The sequence below is a fragment of the Neltuma alba genome, unplaced genomic scaffold (genome assembly GCF_004799145.2).
Source record: "Neltuma alba isolate B1F8T4 unplaced genomic scaffold, ASM479914v2 tig00011134_pilon, whole genome shotgun sequence".
NCBI classification, from domain to species: Eukaryota; Viridiplantae; Streptophyta; class Magnoliopsida; order Fabales; family Fabaceae; genus Neltuma; species Neltuma alba.
Window position 1 is genome coordinate 162,653 of NW_021635870.1, and position 18,549 is coordinate 181,201.

At 34.7% G+C, this 18,549-nt stretch overlaps 3 protein-coding genes and 1 pseudogene across 4 annotated transcripts; 1 reads left to right on the plus strand and 3 right to left on the minus strand.

Annotated features, from left to right (window-relative positions):
- Positions 1–367: 367 nt before the first annotated feature.
- On the plus strand, positions 368–2,317 carry LOC114761770 (uncharacterized protein At4g33100). Of its 2 annotated transcripts, XM_028951200.1 has the most exons (4): positions 368–579; positions 710–794; positions 885–996; positions 2,020–2,317. In XM_028951200.1, the coding sequence occupies exons 1-3, from the start codon at positions 500–502 to the stop codon at positions 993–995; spliced, it is 276 nt and encodes a 91-aa protein (XP_028807033.1). In that variant the 5' UTR covers positions 368–499; the 3' UTR covers position 996; positions 2,020–2,317. The 2 variants fall into 2 exon arrangements, with proteins under 2 accessions (XP_028807033.1, XP_028807034.1); XM_028951201.1 differs by lacking the exon at positions 2,020–2,317 and having other exon boundaries at positions 492–579; positions 706–794; positions 885–1,284.
- Positions 2,253–5,120, minus strand: LOC114761767 ((S)-coclaurine N-methyltransferase). The gene is made up of 8 exons (XM_028951198.1): positions 4,841–5,120; positions 4,357–4,465; positions 3,764–3,988; positions 3,587–3,686; positions 3,373–3,483; positions 3,156–3,239; positions 2,883–2,941; positions 2,253–2,764 (listed from the first exon to the last, which is right to left on the minus strand). Exons 1-8 carry the CDS (start codon positions 5,025–5,027, stop codon positions 2,572–2,574), a joined length of 1,068 nt encoding a protein of 355 aa, XP_028807031.1. The 5' UTR covers positions 5,028–5,120; the 3' UTR covers positions 2,253–2,571.
- Positions 5,121–6,217: 1,097 nt separating this feature from the next.
- LOC114761768 ((S)-coclaurine N-methyltransferase-like) lies at positions 6,218–8,648 on the minus strand (annotated as a pseudogene).
- A 2,254-nt stretch (positions 8,649–10,902) lies between these two features.
- On the minus strand, positions 10,903–12,256 carry LOC114761780 (probable WRKY transcription factor 50). Its single transcript, XM_028951215.1, has 3 exons — positions 11,951–12,256; positions 11,687–11,825; positions 10,903–11,427 (listed from the first exon to the last, which is right to left on the minus strand). Exons 1-3 carry the CDS (start codon positions 12,177–12,179, stop codon positions 11,304–11,306), a joined length of 492 nt encoding a protein of 163 aa, XP_028807048.1. The 5' UTR covers positions 12,180–12,256; the 3' UTR covers positions 10,903–11,303.
- Positions 12,257–18,549: the final 6,293 nt, after the last annotated feature.

An 18,549-nucleotide genomic window follows, 5' to 3' on the forward strand; every position in this document is an offset into this window, starting at 1 on the left:
AAAAAGCTTACAAAATTCTCACATTTTTTTTGTGTGGCGAAGACAAAATTCTGACACTTGCATTCACATTTTTGCTGTAAAAAAATTATTTCATTAACCAGCCAGCAGCCAAGGGGTACTACAGTTGTCTGATCAAATTTTCTTTTGATCCATTTATTATCGTTATATTAAAAAAAATTATATTATGCGTTGCAGCACCCAAAAACAAAAACTGCAGCTAACATAAGGGTGTTTAGTAATCCAAAAAGTGTTTTTTTTTTTTTATAAATTGAGGTAAACTGTTTTACCTATTTATTTTATATACATAAAAATATTTTTAAAATCGTGATTTTTTTGTTTTCCCCTGCCCAAACACCTCATAGACGCCGTAAATGTTCGGTGGCTCCCAGGCTGAAGGGCGGGCGCTTCAACGCTGAAGATAGGTTTAGCCTTCTCGTTGATTCGGCCGATCGGGCGTAACACGGGTCACTGTAGAAGGAGTAACTGTGCTGTCAGCTCTATGAGACAGAAGAGAGGCTCTTCGTCTTCCACCTCTCCATGCGCCTCCCTTCGAGATGCATACCACAATTGCTTCAACAGGTTTCAATTATATGTTATTCTGGTTGGGTTTCATCATCTCAACCAAAAATTATTTCTTCAATGTTTTACTTCATGCCCCTACCTGGTTCTGTTCTTCGTCTCTCTTTAATGTTAGATTTTTCTCAGGAAGGTGGTACGCTGAGAAATTCATGAAGGGTCAGTGGGACAAAGAGGAATGTCTTTCGGAGTGGGAAAAGTACAGAGCTTGCCTTTCTGTAGGATCCATGACCATGCTTAGAAGTTTAAGCTTTTCATTATTTCGTCTATCTGAGCAACGTTTCTTTTCTTTTTTTGGATGTTGACAGCGACATTTGGAAGATAAACATCTGAGTCGCTTCTTAGAAGCTGAGGGCGTTGTCAGTTCCACAGCTCAGGACGATTTGGGAGAAGGTGCTGCATCTGGTGCATCTCAATAACGTATGCTCGATTCGAATAGAAATTATCCAAGATAACTTGCAGGATCATCATGCCCCTTGTTTTTTCAATTTTATCGATGTTTAATTATATGCTCATCCTGGAATCCAGCATTTATTGGAATGTACAAACTAGGAAGGAGCTACGCTCTCTAAAATCTTTCTTTATTTGTGCTTCAAACTTACTTGATGAAGGGTCTATAATATATTACAACTGTGTTTTTGAAGTATCCTGCCTTGTTGGGGAAAACTAACATCCCTATATAAAAAGTGCAGAACATTTGCCTGAGTTCATTGGCTGGTGAAGTGATTTTTTTGAGCAACCAGGCCTAACTCTTCATATAAATTGGAGAAATCCTCGCAGCAGCTCATAAGTTTAACAGTAGGGTGTTTTAGTGACTACGATGCAGATGGCACTTGCTTTTCTCCTACATGATTCACTGGCCGCGAACCGCAACACCCCCAGAACACACCGCCCCCCCCCCCCCCAAAAAAAAAAATCCCAAAAAAACAACACGGACGCACAAAAATGGTTGCCATTCTGTACAGGATGACCTCAAGTTCAGCCCCGTGAACATTCTATGACATGAATACCGACAAATAGTCACTAAAACGCTTTTTATATCCGGTTATGGCATGAGTTCATTGCCTTAATCTCCTATGAGTAATACATGGGCAATTTATACATGTTAAATCTGAATCAAACATGTAAGAGGGGCAAGACGTTCCTTTCATTTGGTCATACAATTTAAACAAACTGGAACCCGTTGTTTTTGTTGACAACATGTTCCGTATTGTATCTCTTGGAATTTTGTCTCCAAAATGCTGTGTGGATTCAAAGGGGCGATTGGCACCTCAGCTCAACGCCTTAGGTGCCGAGGCTTGCACCTTTGACCGCACTATCTGGATTATTATTCAACTGAGGGAAGAAAATATTGTGTTCCTAACTAGCGTTTTAACGAGCTTCTCAACAAAATGGTAGGCTTCTTAGGGAGTTCCTAATTCTGAATTTGTGATTCTCATGCAGGTGAGTCGAGGATTGGAGGTGGGACGTGAAGTGTGAATGATGTATTTTATATTCCCGCTGCCCCTCTATTAGGTCTTTGTTTGGAATACTGCAATTCCAGGAGATTTTGTCTTTGATGATTTTAAACCATGGTCTACTTCAGAGGAAAAGGAAATGATGATGGTGGATTCACAACGAAGTTGTATGAAAGTTTGGATTATGGATGGGAAAAAAATATGCTTCGAAGTTTTTAGAATCATACAAGTCTTTCCCTCTTTCTGTTTCATTTTTGGATGAATATTAGAATATTATGTCAAAACGTCTTTGGACAAAAGGAAAATGAACACTGATGATAGCTTTAATGGCATAATATGAAAGGTTTCTAATTTTCTATAACCAAAATGATAAGTCGCACGTGCTCCTTTTTAAGGTCTTGCAGCCACGAGATTGCATATAAATGGGAACCAAAATGCACCGTCTGAATCCATGAAGGTACGGTCATCAGAATATGCATCTTTGGTTGGAATCTTCATGCCCAGGTGGACGGAAGGAAAATTTGATTTCTGGTTAAGTTCATTTCTTCTTAAATAGGAAATGTGCAACCATCCATTCTTCACCATTATTGTAGCCAAATAGTTCTGCTACGGCTATGAAGAACGTTCTCCAATAGACAGTCCACTTAACAGCTGACTCCTTGCCATATGTTGACTCCATAATCGGCTTGATGGAAGTCAAGTTTTGGTCCATTCTTTTGAGCCATTCTTCGCTGCAAGATAAATTTATTTTTGCTTCAGGAGTACCGTAAACTAAAAACTTACCCTTAATTTAAGGATGCAATATGATTCGGAGTTGCTGTAAATTTGAACCATTCAGTTTATTCTTACCTCGTCTGTGCATAGTGTTTACCGTTGACAAGCCAATGGTTGACAACAGTAACATCATCCTACAGACACAAACGAAAAAGCTACCCTTATATGAGTTAAACTCAGGATGCACTATAAAATTGAAATATAATTATTCTGGGGGTGCTTATGTTAATTCCTCAGAGAACTACTGGGAAATTGACTTTAAAAAAGAAGAAGAAGGAAAGTAGCAGTTTGGTTAGATCCTGTGTTTTCATTCACAAAGCCAGCGCAAGTTGCATATCGGAAACTTACCTGGAAATAAAGGAGGAGATTTGCGGAAGGCATTGTTCCTCCAGTAAAGAAATACCTAGTAATCCAGTCATCTTCATTTTTGTCCTGTTTATCAGTCAAGGAGTCTGAAGGTTAACGAATTTATTGGGACTTTACAAGCCTCTTCCATATCTCAAGCAGTGTGCAGAAAGGCGGAATCCCAAAAAGGCTAAGTTGTTTAACATGAAATAAATTTCACCTCAAAATGATAAGCAAATGCCTTATGGCAGAAATGATGGAGAAACAGAAGGCCATCTTCCTTCAGCCAACCGGCTATTTTCTTGAGAAGATCTTTATAATTCTTCATATGCTGTGTCAAGAAAGCATGAAACAAGCTTACCAACACACACAAAATTAAATAAAAACACGCCTTCATATAGATTATCTGCATGACATGAAGCACAAAATCGAACCTCAAACATTTCTATGGAAAATATTCTGTCATAAGAAGCATCCATTTCGAATGTGCTAATATCTGCAACAATGATCTCCACATTTTGCAGCATAAGATCCCTGAAAAGGGCACAGGGAAAATAATTCAGATCATCACATGGTGTTGAATTTGCAAAGGCACCAATCTAGCAGCATACCTACACTTCTCCTCTATATACGCTTTCTGGGTTGTCGAGTTGCAGATTCCTGTAACTCTGGAATTACTGTACTTCTTGGCGATGTATATGCACAGCGATCCCCAGCCACATCCAACGTCTAGGACGGTATGACCATCTTTTATGCGTGATCTCTCGCAGTATAGTTCCAACATTGCTTCTTCAGCATCGTCCAGTGTGTTTGACGCAGAAGAAAAGTAACAAGAACTGCAAGAGTTCATTCATTTAGGCACGTTTTCAACCTTGACCCTCTGTTTCGGGCACATTTGCTTGAGCACAAACACGTTGATAATTTGTATTATGATGACGAGTTACACCTCGTGTACATTTATATTTCTGGAGTTTTTTCTGCATATACATACTTGAATAAATAGAGTAAACTACTTGATTACGGATAATCGAATAAGCTATATAACAAGGTTTTCCTGTCGATCATGTTATCGTTCCTTTATGAGAAATCGACCGAAAAAGACATTTCATAAGCTAATTAACCTAAAAGATGAAAAGATACGGGGTTAAAATGAATTATTACGTTGTCAAAGAGAAAAGGAAAAAGAAATGCATCAAAATAATACCTGTATTTGAGATTCTTGCCCAGCACCAACTTGAAGAAAGAGGTCGGTAATTCATAATGCTGAACTTTTGGTTTATCAGTTTCGATGGCGATAGGCATCTCCCTCAAAGCTGCAAGATAAACATAGTTAGGGTCATCTTCAAACAATATATAGTAGCACCAAGCCAAGTTCTCGAACAAAAATTGCTCAATTAATTGTTAGCACTCCTTTTGCCGACATATAGTCGTTATCAGTAGTTCTTAATTTTCTCGACTTAGCAATATCTCCATCTGTAGTACTTAATAGATCTCACAGCACTTGTAATGTGAAATTTTTAGGTGGTATCACAATTGCAGCTTCTAAGTGTAAAGGCTCACCAGCCGACACCCACGTCTTTGCTTATATCAGTAGATAATGCGCAGAAAAAGGCACAAGTGAAAGGCAAGACAGAAGAGAACCAAGAACTAAGAACAGAAATAGAGAAAGGAAGAGAAAATGGTATTACAGTGTACAAAATGGAGGAGATCGGAGAGTTGAGGTTGAGAGGAGGCTTTATAGCCGGAGCGAAGGCGAGATGCTAAAAGCAGACGAGTGAGCCTCCTGACGACAACGTCAGGGAGCAAATTCCGCTCCAAAGAGCGTGACATAATCTTCACGGTAGTGTCGTAAGATAGCCGTAAAATTGCTTCCATAGGAGCTCACCGGATTCCCGCTCTTCTCCCCGGACTCTCTGAGAAGATGGCGATTCTTATCTTGAATTCACGTGCTCGTTCTGTACTTGTGTCGTTCCCTGTGTTCGGTTTCCTTTCTAGTTCTAGACTTCCAAATAATTTGGCCAATGGCATGCGTCGCAAAAGAACGCAGCCAGTTTTATTTTAACCATTTAAATTTAATATGAATGATCAAAAAATTAATTTTTTTTATATTTTTAATTTTTTAAAAATATTTTTTAATACATAGATAATCCAAAATCAGTGTAACTTTTTAATTATAAGTTTTTTAAAAAATAATTTTTATTTAAAAATTATTAATTAAAAATTTTAAATCTAAATTTTTACAACTGTATTTGTATTTGAATGGTGTAGTTAATCATTAACATGATGAATATAGAAACTAGTTTGTATTTACGAACTCTAATCCCCTCTATTTCTTTTTTTAAACTTATAATTATACTGTGCGTTGTAGTTCGTGGCACGTGACAGGTACCACCTTGATCTGAGCTATTTTGCATAGAAGGTTACATGTTTTTCATAAATAAGCTCTATGGATAAAATTATCTTTTGTGTTTTCTCATTGAAAAATAATATTAAATTCATTACTATTAAATAATAATAATATGATTTCTATAACAGATAATAACATCTCGATCCTTATTTATTTTGGGGGGGGGGGTGGTGTTTCCTTTCTTATTTGCTCCATTTGTCTCCAGCAACATTAGCAAATTTTTAATCACTGATTTGATTTCATGACAGATGTGTTATAACTATTTACAACCTACAAACAGATATATTTCTATAGGATTGTTTTATCTTTCACCATCAACAGTAAAACCTTATGCCAATATAAAAGGGGTGGGCTGTATAGATAGTACGATATTATATTTTGTGAATGGTTTTAGATATGTTTAATACATAGTCTACTTCAGAGGAAAAGGAGATGATGATGGAGGATGCACAAGGAAGTTCTATGAAATTAAGTTTGGATTATGGATGGGAAAAAAAATATGCTTCGAAGTTTTTAAAATCATACAAGTCTTTCCCTCTTTCTGTATTATTTTTGGATGAATACTAGAATATTATGTCACAACGTCTTTGGGCAAAAGGAAAATGAACACTGACGATAGCTTTAATGGCATAATATGAAAGGTTTCTATAACCAAAATGATGAGTCGCACGTGCTCCTTTTTAAGGTCTTGCAGTCACGAGATTGCATATAAATGGGAACCAAAATGCACCGTCTGAATCCATGAAGGTACGGTCATCAGAATATGCATCTTTGGTTAGAATCCTCATGCCCAGGTGGACGGAAGGAAAATTTGATTTCTGGTTAAGTTCATTTCTTCTTAAATAGGAAATGTGCAATCATCCATTCTTCACCGTTATTGTAGCCAAATAGTTCTGCTACGGCTATGAAGAACGTTCTCCAATAGACAGTCCACTTAGCAGCTGACTCCTTGCCATATGTCGACTCCATAATCGGCTTGATGGTAGTCATGTTTTGGTCCATTCTTTTGAGCCATTCTTCGCTGCAAGATAAATTTATCTTTGCTTCAGGAGTACCGTAAACTAAAACCTTACCTTTAATTTAAGGATTTAATGTGATTCGGAATCGCTGTAAAATTTTAGAGCCATTCAGTTTATTCTTACCTCGTCCCTGCATAGTGTTTACCGTTGACAAGCCAATGGTTAACAACAGTAACATCATCCTACAGACACCAACGAAGAAGTTACTTCTACGTGAGTTAAACTCAGGATGCAATATAAAAATTGAAATATAATTATTTTGGAGGCGCTTATGTTAATTCCCCAGAGAACTAATGGGAAATTGATTTCAATTCATTAAAAAAAACAAAAAACACTAAAAGGAAGTAGTTTGGCGGGATTCTGCGATTTCATTGACAAGGCTAGCGCGAGTTGCATATACTAAGCTTACCTGGAAATAAAGGAGGAGATTTGCGGAAGGCATTGTTCCTCCAGTAAAGAAATACCTAGTAATCCAGTCATCTTCATATTTGTCCTGTTTATCGGCCAAGAAGTCTAAAGGTCAACGAATGATCTCATTGGAACTTTACAGGTCTTGTCTATATATCAAGCAGTGTCCAGAAAGGCGGAAACCAAAAGAGGCTAAGTTATTTAACATGAAATAAATTTCACCTCAAAATGATAAGCAAATGCTTTATGGCAGAAGTGATGCAGAAACAGAAGGCCATCTTCCTTCAGCCAACCGGCTATTTTCCTGAGAAGATCTTTATAATTCTTCATATGCTATATCATGAGACAAGTCTATCAACACGTGAAAACAAATTAAAATAAAGCACGCCTTCATATAGATTATCTGCATGACATGAAGCACAAAATCGAACCTCAAACATTCCTATGGAAAATACTCTGTCATAGGAAGCATCCATTTCGAATGTGCTAATATCTGCGACAACGATCTCCACATTTTGCAGCATAAGATCCCTGAAAAGAGCACAGGGAAAATAAGTCGGGTCATCATATGCGGTTTAATTTGCAAAACGCTGGTACCAATCTAGCAGCGTACCTACACTTCTCCTCTACATACGCTTTCTGGGTTGTGGAGTAGGAGATCCCTGTAACTCTGGAATTACTGTACTTCTTTGCAATGTATATGCACAGCGACCCCCAGCCACATCCAATGTCGAGGACGGTATGACCATCTTTCATGCGTGATCTCTCACAGTATAGTTCTAACATTGCTTCTTCAGCATCGTCCAGTGTCATTGACGCAGAAACAAGAACTGCAAGAGTGCATTCATTTAGTCACGTCTCCAACCTTGACCCTCTGTTTTGGGCACATTAGTTTGAGCACAAACTTACACCTTACTAATTTGTATAATGATGATGGGTTACATCTCGTGTACATTTACACTTCTTGAGTTTTTTCTGCGTATACTTACTTGAATAAATGCAGTAAAGTGCTTGATTACGGATGATCGAGCAAGCTATATAACAAGGTTTACCTGTATTTGAGATTCCTGCCGAGCACCAGCTTGAAGAAAGAGGTCGGTAATTCATAATGCTGAACTTTCGGTTTATCAGTTTCGATGGCGATAGGCATCTCCCTCAAAGCTGCAAGATAAACACAGTTAGGGTCATCTTCAAACAATATATAGTAGCACCAAGCCAAGTTCTCGAACAAAAATTGCCAAATTAATTGTCAGCACTCCATTTGCAGAGATATAGTCGTTATCAGTAGCAACACTTGTAATGTGAAATTTTTAGGTGGTATTACAATTGCAGCTTCTAAATGTAAAGGCTCACCAGCCTAAACCCACGTCTTTGCTTATATCAACAGATAATGCGCAGAAAAAGGCACAAGGCAAGACAAAAGAGAACCAAAACTAAGAACAGAAAATAGAGAAAGTAAGAGAAAATGGTGTTACAGTGTACAAAATGAAGGAGATGGGAGAGTTGAAGTTGAGAGGAGGTCTTATAGCCGGAGCGAAGGCGAGATGCTACAAGCAAACGAGTGAGCCTCCTGACGACAACGTCAGGGAGCAAATTCCGCTGCGAAGAGCGTGACATAATCTTCACGGTAGTGTCGTAAGATAGCTATAAAATTGCTTCCATCGGAGTGCATCACTAGATTCCCGCTCCTCTCTCTGGACTCTTTTGAGAAGACGACGATTCTTATCTTGAATTCATATGCTTGTTCTGTACTTCTGTCATGCTGTGAGTTCTGTTTCTTTCTGTTCTAGGCTTGAAAACAAACCAGTTGTTATCAGCAGTTCAGCACTTGTTAATAAATTTTTTAACATAAGATTATTTTAGTTATTTAACTATGTTTGGAAAATATCACATTAGGTACCACTTAGTCCTCTATTATTTTTAATTTTTAAGTATTTGAATTGGAAAATGATAATTTCAGAATTCTTTTTCTAAAATTTTTCCTAGATAAAATTATATTTTGTGTTTTTTCATTGAAAAGCAATACTTAAGTCATTACTGTTAAATAATAATATAATGTCTATGACTGATAATGACATCTTAATCCTTATTTATGGGGGTGGCGGGACTTCATTTCTTATTAACTCCATTTGTCTCTAGCAAATTTTTAATCATTGATTTAATTTCATAACATATGTTATCGCCATTTACTCCTCCGGTCCTTAATATAGGACTCAATTGTTGAGTTAGTTTTTTGTCCTAAATAAAGACCCATTTCTCATATTTATCAATTTTCTCTCAATTATCCTTATGGATACTCCATCAACCATAATCAAGTAGAAGAGGAAGAAGGGTATTAAGAAAGATGATTATGGTATTTTAGAAAAAAACATGTCACATTTTTTATAATTAACTAATTTGTCTAACTTCCTTAATTTAATCAAATTAGTTAAATGAGTCTTATATTAAGAACCGAAAGAGTATTATATAATTAATCCAAAAGTCAGAAATTTACGACCTATAAATAGATATATTTGCGAACGATTCTTTTATCCTACATTTCACGGTTTTGCATTATACAATAACAACAGAGCTCTATGTATGGGCAGGTGGGGTACATACATAGCACTCCTCCGATTCTTAATATAGGACTCGATTCTTGAGTTGGTTTTGGTTCTAAATATAAGACCCATTTCTTATATTTATCAATTTTTTCTAAATTACTCTTATGAATACTCTCTCAGTCATAATCAAGTAGAAGATGGAGAGGGATATTAAGAAAAATGATTATGATATTTTAAAAAAATGTGCCACTTTTCTTATAATTAACTAACTTACATAATTTTTTTAATCTAATCAATTAGTTAAATAGGTCTTATATTAAGGACCAGAGGAGTATAATGTTATTATAATCTAACAACGAACTCTTTTGGATATTTTTTTAAAAATAATTATTTAAACAGGTTTTTTTTTGGGGGGGGTATCTTTTCGTATTTCACGACTTGTTCTATAAAGGGGCTTCAATTTCAGCTCTCGTAGAGGTTGAGGGATTGCTCCTTGAACTTCTCCAATGGCGTTAGCCTCTGCTGGTATTGTGGGGCTGCAGTCTGCACAGTGCAACGACAAGCTGCCCAAAAGTGTATAAACCGAAGGTTTATGTATTGGAAGAACATGAAATTTGAGATCCGACCAAATTTCAACTTGTTTTATATGAGAGATTAAGGAAATTGCTGTTTAAATATTACTACCTCCAATCTTAATTATAAGATTTCATTTATAATCTATAATTGAGGTCTTCTAATTAGAATAAGAGATGGTACTACTTATAAAGACAATTTGTGACCATGGCAGGGCACACAAATATGTTAACGCATGATTCGAATTTGGAATCTTATCCAAACGTGCACCAATGGGGCTGCAATATTATTATTATTATTTGGGCCAGGGCGTTGCAATTATTATTAGATATGAAAAATGACACGACCAAAGAGACAAAAATAGAAAAGAAACTGCAATTTTTGGGGAGAACCATGCATTTCGGTTTTCCATTTATTCATTCTTATTTACCCCGTCTTCCTGACAAGCGGACATTTTCCCATCCTCTTGGTTTGGGGCTTTGGGCTGCAAATAGAAGAAAATGTTTTTGACGTATATATTTCAAATGACATTCATTATCATGTCTGAGACTTCCTTCGCTGATGTTTAGTGCAAGTTGTTCATGCGTGGTTCGGAACTGATACTGTGTGATTCAATTTCATAGTTGCTACGACGGGAATCAACCATGCATCATCTTTGTAAAACTATATTTCAGCTAAATCAAAGGGATGGAAAGAAAGAAAGAAATTAAAGAAGTGATCGAGACCTACATTAATCTATTTCTATTCTTGCAGGACCTATGCCTCTCGTCCTTTTCCTTTTTTCGGAGATCTGACTTTGACAGAAAATGGATCTGCATATATCACAGAGTAAATGATTTCGTTTTCTCGCTATCGTAGAGGCTTTATTCATTGGAAATTACGTCTTCTGTTTCTTTGACTTCATGTTGGCAACCAAAGTCGAGCAGGCTAGAGGGTACTTTTCTTATTTAAGTATGGAAGTATCTCCCATATATATATATATGATCTGTACCACCCCCACCCAGAAGCCTTCTGATCCTCATAATCCTCAAAAGTGATGAGCTAATATTACAAGAACAATAACTGACGACTCTAACTCATGGCATCAGTGTCGAATGCCACGGAATACTACTTGATAAGATAACAACAGGCCATGCATGTCTAGACACGGTAGGCAACAAAACTGTGAAAACCTCTTGTAATGTTGGAGGCAGGCAGGTAGCTAGCTAAAGCTTAGGTGGGTGTGGACGCCTTCGTAGGTTGTTATGACATACCTCGGATCGTCTTTGTCTCTCTCAACTCTCTTTTTCACCGGGCATCCCTCCACCGAACACCTATAGTAATTCCTGCAATTAGTCACATTCTATAAGCATCAGCATGTTCCAGGCTAGCCAGTGTTAGTCTAGGTCTATGAGCACACATGAACAAAATCCAAAGTGAAAAGGATGAATTAAACTACTAAAGCGCCGTGAAGCTGGCATTCATCGTTCCTGCTCATCATCATCTTCATGTTTCTTGTTATTAATCCTATCATGCATACCTTTGTAACACTACCTCAGTACCAGATAGTTCGAAAATTAAATAGCATTACAGGCATGCGTGTACCTCGGGTTGGGGCTGTTCTTCACCATCTTCTTCCCATACTTTCTCCACTTGTACCCATCGTCCATTATCTCTACCTCTGACAGTGTTCTGAACGCAAATCTATCTCTGACGTTCCCCTCCCCACTGCTGCTAATGTCTCCTAAAAAACATGGCCAGATATTCTAATGAGCGCTCAGAATTAAGAATATAAAGCTTCACCGGATTATGGACTGTACATCACACAACGAGAACAACAAACTCCAATAAGTGAAGAATTTCGCTTACTACTGGAAGACCCCTCAGAAGGGTTGGCAGTGCTTCCTCCAAATCCACTTACTTCAATGCTTTGGTAGACGTGCTGATTCGGGACTTGTCCAGAAACTATCCTTAACTGATCAGGTTCCTCATCGTCATCCTCGAAGTTGAAGAATTCAGAGACCTCATCGAAAGGATTATGGCCTGTGAAATCGCTCTGGGGTGGATCTGGTGGTCTCGGAGGATTACTATCAGTCATTTTGGTGTGGCTGGGATGATGAAAACAAAGGCGTGAAGCAGCGGCGTGCTCACATTATTATATATAATCTCAAAATATATATACATACATATATAGGCACACAATTGAGAGAGGCGGCTTCATGGGACCTTCCGACGAACCATAAAAGGGAGCTTCAACGATAGTGGGAAGCTGAGATGCCACGTGGATAACATAAAAGTGACTTACCGTAAAGACGAATGAGATGGAGTGGAGGCGAAGTGAGGGAGGGGTACGCCGAGCTAAGGATGACTTGGAGAAGACTTTCAAGAGATGTGAATGAGATATTGAGGTCTCGTGGTTGGACTAAACCCTTCCCGACGGCGAAGTAAAAATGTTAAAAAAGTGATGGTGATTTTGAGCTACGTTACTTTCCTCGAACCTCGGCTCTTGAGTCCTATCATTATCATGCGTAACACCAGATATGACGTCCTCCTCTTTATATTTTTTCTGCGAAGTGGACGTTATAATGATGTGGCTTCTGTTCAAATTCTTAGCTTAATTTGTTTTTCTAGAATAATTTAATACGGCCTATGGGAGCATTACATGCATCTAGCAATAGGATTTTGACGATGCCCCACAAAGATTGATGGTATGTCTGGGAAAGCTTGTCTTCTCTTACAGAAAGAATCCACAATAAACCTGTTCCTGGTAAGGTTGTGCACGCGCGCGTTTTATATAAAAATTAATTAATTAATTTGAATATATTAAAATTTTTTATTAAGTTAGTTATTTATAATAAATAGGTGTTATTTTTTCTAAAATACTTTTACTAATATGTATTAACTAGAACTATTATTTGATGAAATTTTTAACATGTGTAACTATTAGAAAGATTGTTTTAAACAAATAAATAAATATAAAAAAAAAAGTAAATTTGTGCCTAGAAAGAATTTTAAAAAAAATAAATAAATATAAAAATTAAAGTAAAATTGTGTCTTATATATTTAGAATTAAATTAAAAATTAAATTAGGCTTTATATTAAGAATTAAAGGTAGTGCCAAAAAATAGTATCCAGAACGAATGAGCGGGAATTCAAAACCACAAGCGTGGGGTTGACTCTGGTAGGGTTGACGGGACTTGGCTATTTGCGCAGATAATGCTAGTTAGGACGGGAACAGCAAATAAAAGAAGAGATTATGGTCGTCAAGAAAGAATATGAAGTCCGAAGAGCCTTGCTCGGAAGCTCACGGGCATGTTCCAGGCCCTTTCCTTTTGATGTATGGCATTCGTAAGTCAGCTAATAGTGATTTAAACCAAAAAAATACCTACATCAATTTTTGATCATAATTATAAAAACTAATTGACTAATTTGAGCAGATTAAATAAATAAATTAAGTTAGTTATTTGTAATAAATAGGTATTGTCTTTCCTAAAATATCCTTACTTATCAAGTATATTAGGTAGAATCACTACTATTTGAAGGACTATCTTGAAAAAAATTTATAAATATGAGAGACAAAATAAATTAGGGTTTTATATTTAGAACCAAAATAAAAACAAACGAGGTCTTATATTATATCAAGTTTTCTAATTATACATAATGATGTATCTTATTTTTAAAATACTATCATTTAATAAATTTTTAATTATAAATTCACATGAAAAAAAATATAGTCATACGTAATTAAAGAACCTGATATAATAAATATAAGAAATTTGATTTAAATTTTTTAATTTCCCATGTCTTGATAGCGTCTGGCACCAGCGCTTAATAATCCTCGTCAAATTCAAGCATTCATTCCATCATTTCATTAACAAAAATCTATATACTCCTCCGGTCTTAATTATAAGACCCAATTGACTTATTTGAAGAGATTAAGGAAGTAAGTTAAGTTGGTTATTTATAATAAATAAGTGTTGTCATTCCTAAAATATCCTTGCTAATTAAGTATATTGGCTAAAACTATCATTATTAGAAGGATTATCTTGGAAAAAAATACATAAATATAAGAGACAAAATGGATTGGGTCTGACCAAATAAAAAGTCAAATTGGGTCTTATAATAAGGACCGGAGGAGTACATACATATGATGATTAAAGGTTATCTCAAAATCAAATATCAAGACGGTAACGTCAAAGCCATATATACTAACTCAACTCACCCTGCTTCCCCTGTTTTTTCCCCTAGGAAGTAACCTCGACCCATTAAATTTTTTTTGCCTGTGTTTCTAAAATATCCTCTAAATGTCTTTTTATTAAAATCATCATATTAAATTTCAAAAATTACTGAAATAAATTTTATATTTTTAAAAACTAATTCTTGAATTACCAATAAAAAGAAAACATGGAATTATTACTTCAGAAGGTCATTTTTATCATTTTCAATAGGATTCCAATAATGCCAACTCACTCCGTCGCCTTTCTTCATACGATCTCCATCTCAATATTTATATATTATCCGATCTTTAATATAAAAATTAATTAACTAATTTGAGTATATTAAAAAAATTAATTAGATTAGTTATTTATGATGAATATACGTTGTCTTTTCTAAAATATTTTTTACTAATCAAGTGTATTAGTTACAACAATTATTATTTCAAGAAGTGTCTTGAAAAAAATAAATAAATATAAGAGATAAAATGAATTAAAATCTTATATTTAAAATTAAAATAAAAATTAAACAAACTCTTATATTAGATACCGAGGTATAATATAAAATTTATAGAGACTGACATTGCATCTCCAAATCATAAACAACACCTCGAATTTTCAGGTAAAAAAAAAAAACTCCAATTTCGTATAATATACGGCGCAGAACCTAATTGTCTGGAATGTTGGAACGTGGGCTTCAAAAGGAATATGTAATACTCTTCCGGTCCTTATTATAAGACCCAATTTGACTTTTTATTTGGTCCTAATTATAGGACCCAATCCATTTTGTCTCTTATATTTATGCATTTTTTTCCAAGATAATCCTTCTAATAATGATAGTTTTAGCCAATATACTTAATTAGCAAGGATATTTTATGAATGACAACACTTATTTATTATAAATAACCAACTTAACTTGCTTCCTTAATCTCCTCAAATAAGTCAATTGGGTCTTATAATTAGGACCGGAGGAGTAACTTTTTATGAAAAACCAAACAAAGAGGCAAGCCATCCAATAATTTTTTCCCCCATTGATTCATTGTATTTTGTAGCGTGTTTTACGCTTCCATCTATTTTTTCACTCCAAAAAAAAAATCTTTATAGGAGTCTGTTTATATTATAATTTTTGGTCAGAAAAATTCTGCATAACTGTTTCGCATTGAATTGAACAATTTTAATTTCAGTTTGAGTGAACTTTTCGCATATTAAATCATTATCCAACTCAGTCTGATTCTAAATATAAGAGTTGGTTTATTAATTTGAATAAACTAAAAAAAACTAACTAAGTTGGTTATTTTTAATAAATTTGTGTTATTTTTTTAAAAATATCCTTACTGATCAAATATGTTAGTTAGAATTATCATTATTACAAATACTATCTTAAAAAATAAATAAATATGATAAATAAAGTGAATTTAAGTCTTATATTGAGAACTGAAATAAAGATTAAACAAATTTTTATATTAAAGATCAGAAATATTGTTATAATTTGATGGTCAACATGTAGATGGTTATTTTTTTTTTTTTTTAACCTGGGTCAACAAGTACATGGTTAAACAAAACTGTTTCTATAGGTTCCAGAAGTCTCTGCCATGCCTCGTTTTCAAATTAACATTTTTCATGAAAATTCATTATTATCCCATGAAAAACTGGATTACCGGCCAGCCAAGCTCTGACCAGCGGCTTTTGTTTTTGGCCTTGACCAGTGGCTTTTGTTAATTGCGACATTGTGATAAGATAATGACGCTGTCGTAGTGCTAAATTCTTTGACCTGCATTGCCAATATTTTCCCATCTTTCATCCCTCAAATTTGCATTTATTTTAATTTTGATTTATCGGATTTCAAATCATAAGTTTTGATCTCTCAAAAGGTAAAATTGTTCAAGTTTTTATTAGATTATGAGAACTAATAATTTATATAAAAAAATGACTAAAGCCTATGATTTGAAATTTGAAAGATCAAAACTAAAATGATAATAAATTTAAAAAACTGAAGTTTATATTAAACCTATTATTTTGTAACACTGTGCGGTGAACTGGGAAGGGATACATAACCTCAGACACACCCGCCAAAACACACGCAATCTCACAATCAAGAAGAGCGAAAGAATTCTGGCAAAAGGAAAGGGAAAAAAAAAAAACAGACAAAAAGAAAGTCCCCTGAACAAGGACAACAGATCTTTTACCTTCCAAGTCTTCAGTTTGCTACTATTACTACGTTCCTCCAGCAGCAAGAAAGATTAGTCAATCAAGCTACAATTTGTTACTCTATATTTTACAATACAATTTATACTAAAAAATAAATTTTCTATTTAGGACTGAAAGCTATTATTAAAATTTGTAGGGATTTTGATCCATGGATTTTTTTTAATACAAAAAAAGAAGAAGAAAAGAATAGAAGTTTGACTGGATTCCATACACTCGTACGACGTGATCATTCCAGTTGAAAATTGTATAACTTTTAATTTGTAAGGCATGTGACGTTTGCATTGAGGTCATCGAGCAATGATACCCACCTTCCTTCTTCACACATTAAAATGGTATATTTAACAAATTTTTCAGTCGTTAAAACTCTTTTTTTAACGACTTCAGCCTTGCGCCCTAAAGTCATGGCCAGCCGCGCCAAACTCTGAACAGACCAAAAAACCTGAAAATAATACCACCATTTTTCCGCTGGATTCCTGACAACTACCACCAATTTTTTGTCCCTCGGTTTTTTAATTAAGCTAGTCAATTAAATTAATTATTTTATTAAATAACTATTGTCTTTTCAAAAATAATTTTATCAATAATGTGCAACGGAGTCACCATTTCCTCAAACTTCTAACATATAAAAAGAATTATTTTAAGAGAAAATAGATAAACATAATAGATAAAATAAATTAAGCCTTATATTTGAGAACAAATTAAATCCCTAACTAAGTATAGTACAAGTATGATGCTTGTATGCATATATACCGTACGTTAATACTCCTCTGGTCTTTAATATATGACCCAATTCCTGAGTTGGTTTTGATCCTAAATATAAGACCAATTTCTCATATTTATCAATTTTTTGTAAATTACCCCTATAGATACTCCCTCAACCATAATTAAGTAGAAGAGGGAGGGGGAGTATTAAGAAAGATAACTATAGTGTTTTAAGAAAAATATGTCATTTTTCATATAATTAACTAACTTACCTAACTTTCTTAATATAATCAAATTAGTTAAATATGTCTTATATTAAGAACTTGAAGAGTATCAGTCATGTACTCCTGTTCTCGCCGTTAATGGAGCTAGGCTAGCTCTTGTGTCCGTTTTATTTTGCTGGGCATGTTAGCCAGATCTCAGCACGTAATAGGCAGATTTACATCACGGTCCATGATCATCTCGACGATCAGGCTACATACAACATCTTCGTATTATGAGAAATCGCTTCTTGACCTTTCTAAGGTTGTGTTTGGCATCCCATTTTGTGGCCTAAACGTACGTTTTCACAGATAAAAGCTATTTTTTTGGGTTTTGAAATTGTTTGGATTGACTTCTTTTTGTGATGAGCTTATGGGGTCTAATAAACTTTTGGACAGAAGCTACTCTTTTTTGCTTTTGGAGTGAGGGACGGTGGGGTGTGTAGGAGAAGAAAGAAAAGAGATGATGATATTAGACATGAACAATTTTTTGTTTTGACATTCACATGTTGTAAAAGTGGAACAATTAATTAGGGATAATATTTTTTTAGTAAATGCTGAACATAAATTATCGTAAAAGTAAATACTAACGTAAAATTGGAAGAAAAAAATAAAGCACCATGCTCTTTTTTCATTTATTTACTTAATGTTTATATTTAAAAAAAAATATATCTTTTTGTTTTTATTTTATTGCTTAGAACTTATTATTATAATATTACTTAATAAAATTTATGTTCTTTTCAGTTATTTTGTATCTAAACTTACTTTTTTATCATTCATCCAAACAAATTTCAGTTTTTCAAACCGATTTTTCTACAAAAGTTAATACAAACATAAATCACATTACCATTATCTAGTTTGACTTATGCAAAAGTCAGATTGAAAAAAAGTAATTTCTCCCACTACTTATCCAAACACACCCTAACTTGTCCGGCATAGTTTCAACAATTGTTTTTGTTGCCTAGAGTTAGCTTCAGTCTCAAATATGGAACTTCAATTTATTTGTCTAATACTTTTGTTTAAAATGTTACTATTGATTCTAAGAGATTCCTACTAAAAGACAATGTCAATAACCGAATATATA

Excerpts from the sequence above, each read along its gene's own strand:
- LOC114761767 (XM_028951198.1), bottom strand. The coding sequence starts at position 5,027 with ATGGAAGCAATTTTACGGCTATCTTACGACACTACCGTGAAGATTATG. Across the intron at positions 3,484-3,586 it reads TTTCCATAGAAATGTTTGAG|CATATGAAGAATTATAAAGA; the intron begins GTTCGATTTTGT and ends TTCTTGACACAG. Across the intron at positions 2,942-3,155 it reads ATCTCCTCCTTTATTTCCAG|GATGATGTTACTGTTGTCAA; the intron begins GTAAGTTTCCGA and ends TTGTGTCTGTAG.
- LOC114761780 (XM_028951215.1), bottom strand. The coding sequence starts at position 12,179 with ATGACTGATAGTAATCCTCCGAGACCACCAGATCCACCCCAGAGCGAT. Across the intron at positions 11,826-11,950 it reads TTCTGAGGGGTCTTCCAGTA|GAGACATTAGCAGCAGTGGG; the intron begins GTAAGCGAAATT and ends CATGTTTTTTAG. Across the intron at positions 11,428-11,686 it reads AAGAACAGCCCCAACCCGAG|GAATTACTATAGGTGTTCGG; the intron begins GTACACGCATGC and ends GACTAATTGCAG.
- LOC114761770 (XM_028951200.1), top strand. The coding sequence starts at position 500 with ATGAGACAGAAGAGAGGCTCTTCGTCTTCCACCTCTCCATGCGCCTCC. Across the intron at positions 580-709 it reads TACCACAATTGCTTCAACAG|GTGGTACGCTGAGAAATTCA; the intron begins GTTTCAATTATA and ends TTTCTCAGGAAG. Across the intron at positions 795-884 it reads AGTACAGAGCTTGCCTTTCT|CGACATTTGGAAGATAAACA; the intron begins GTAGGATCCATG and ends GGATGTTGACAG.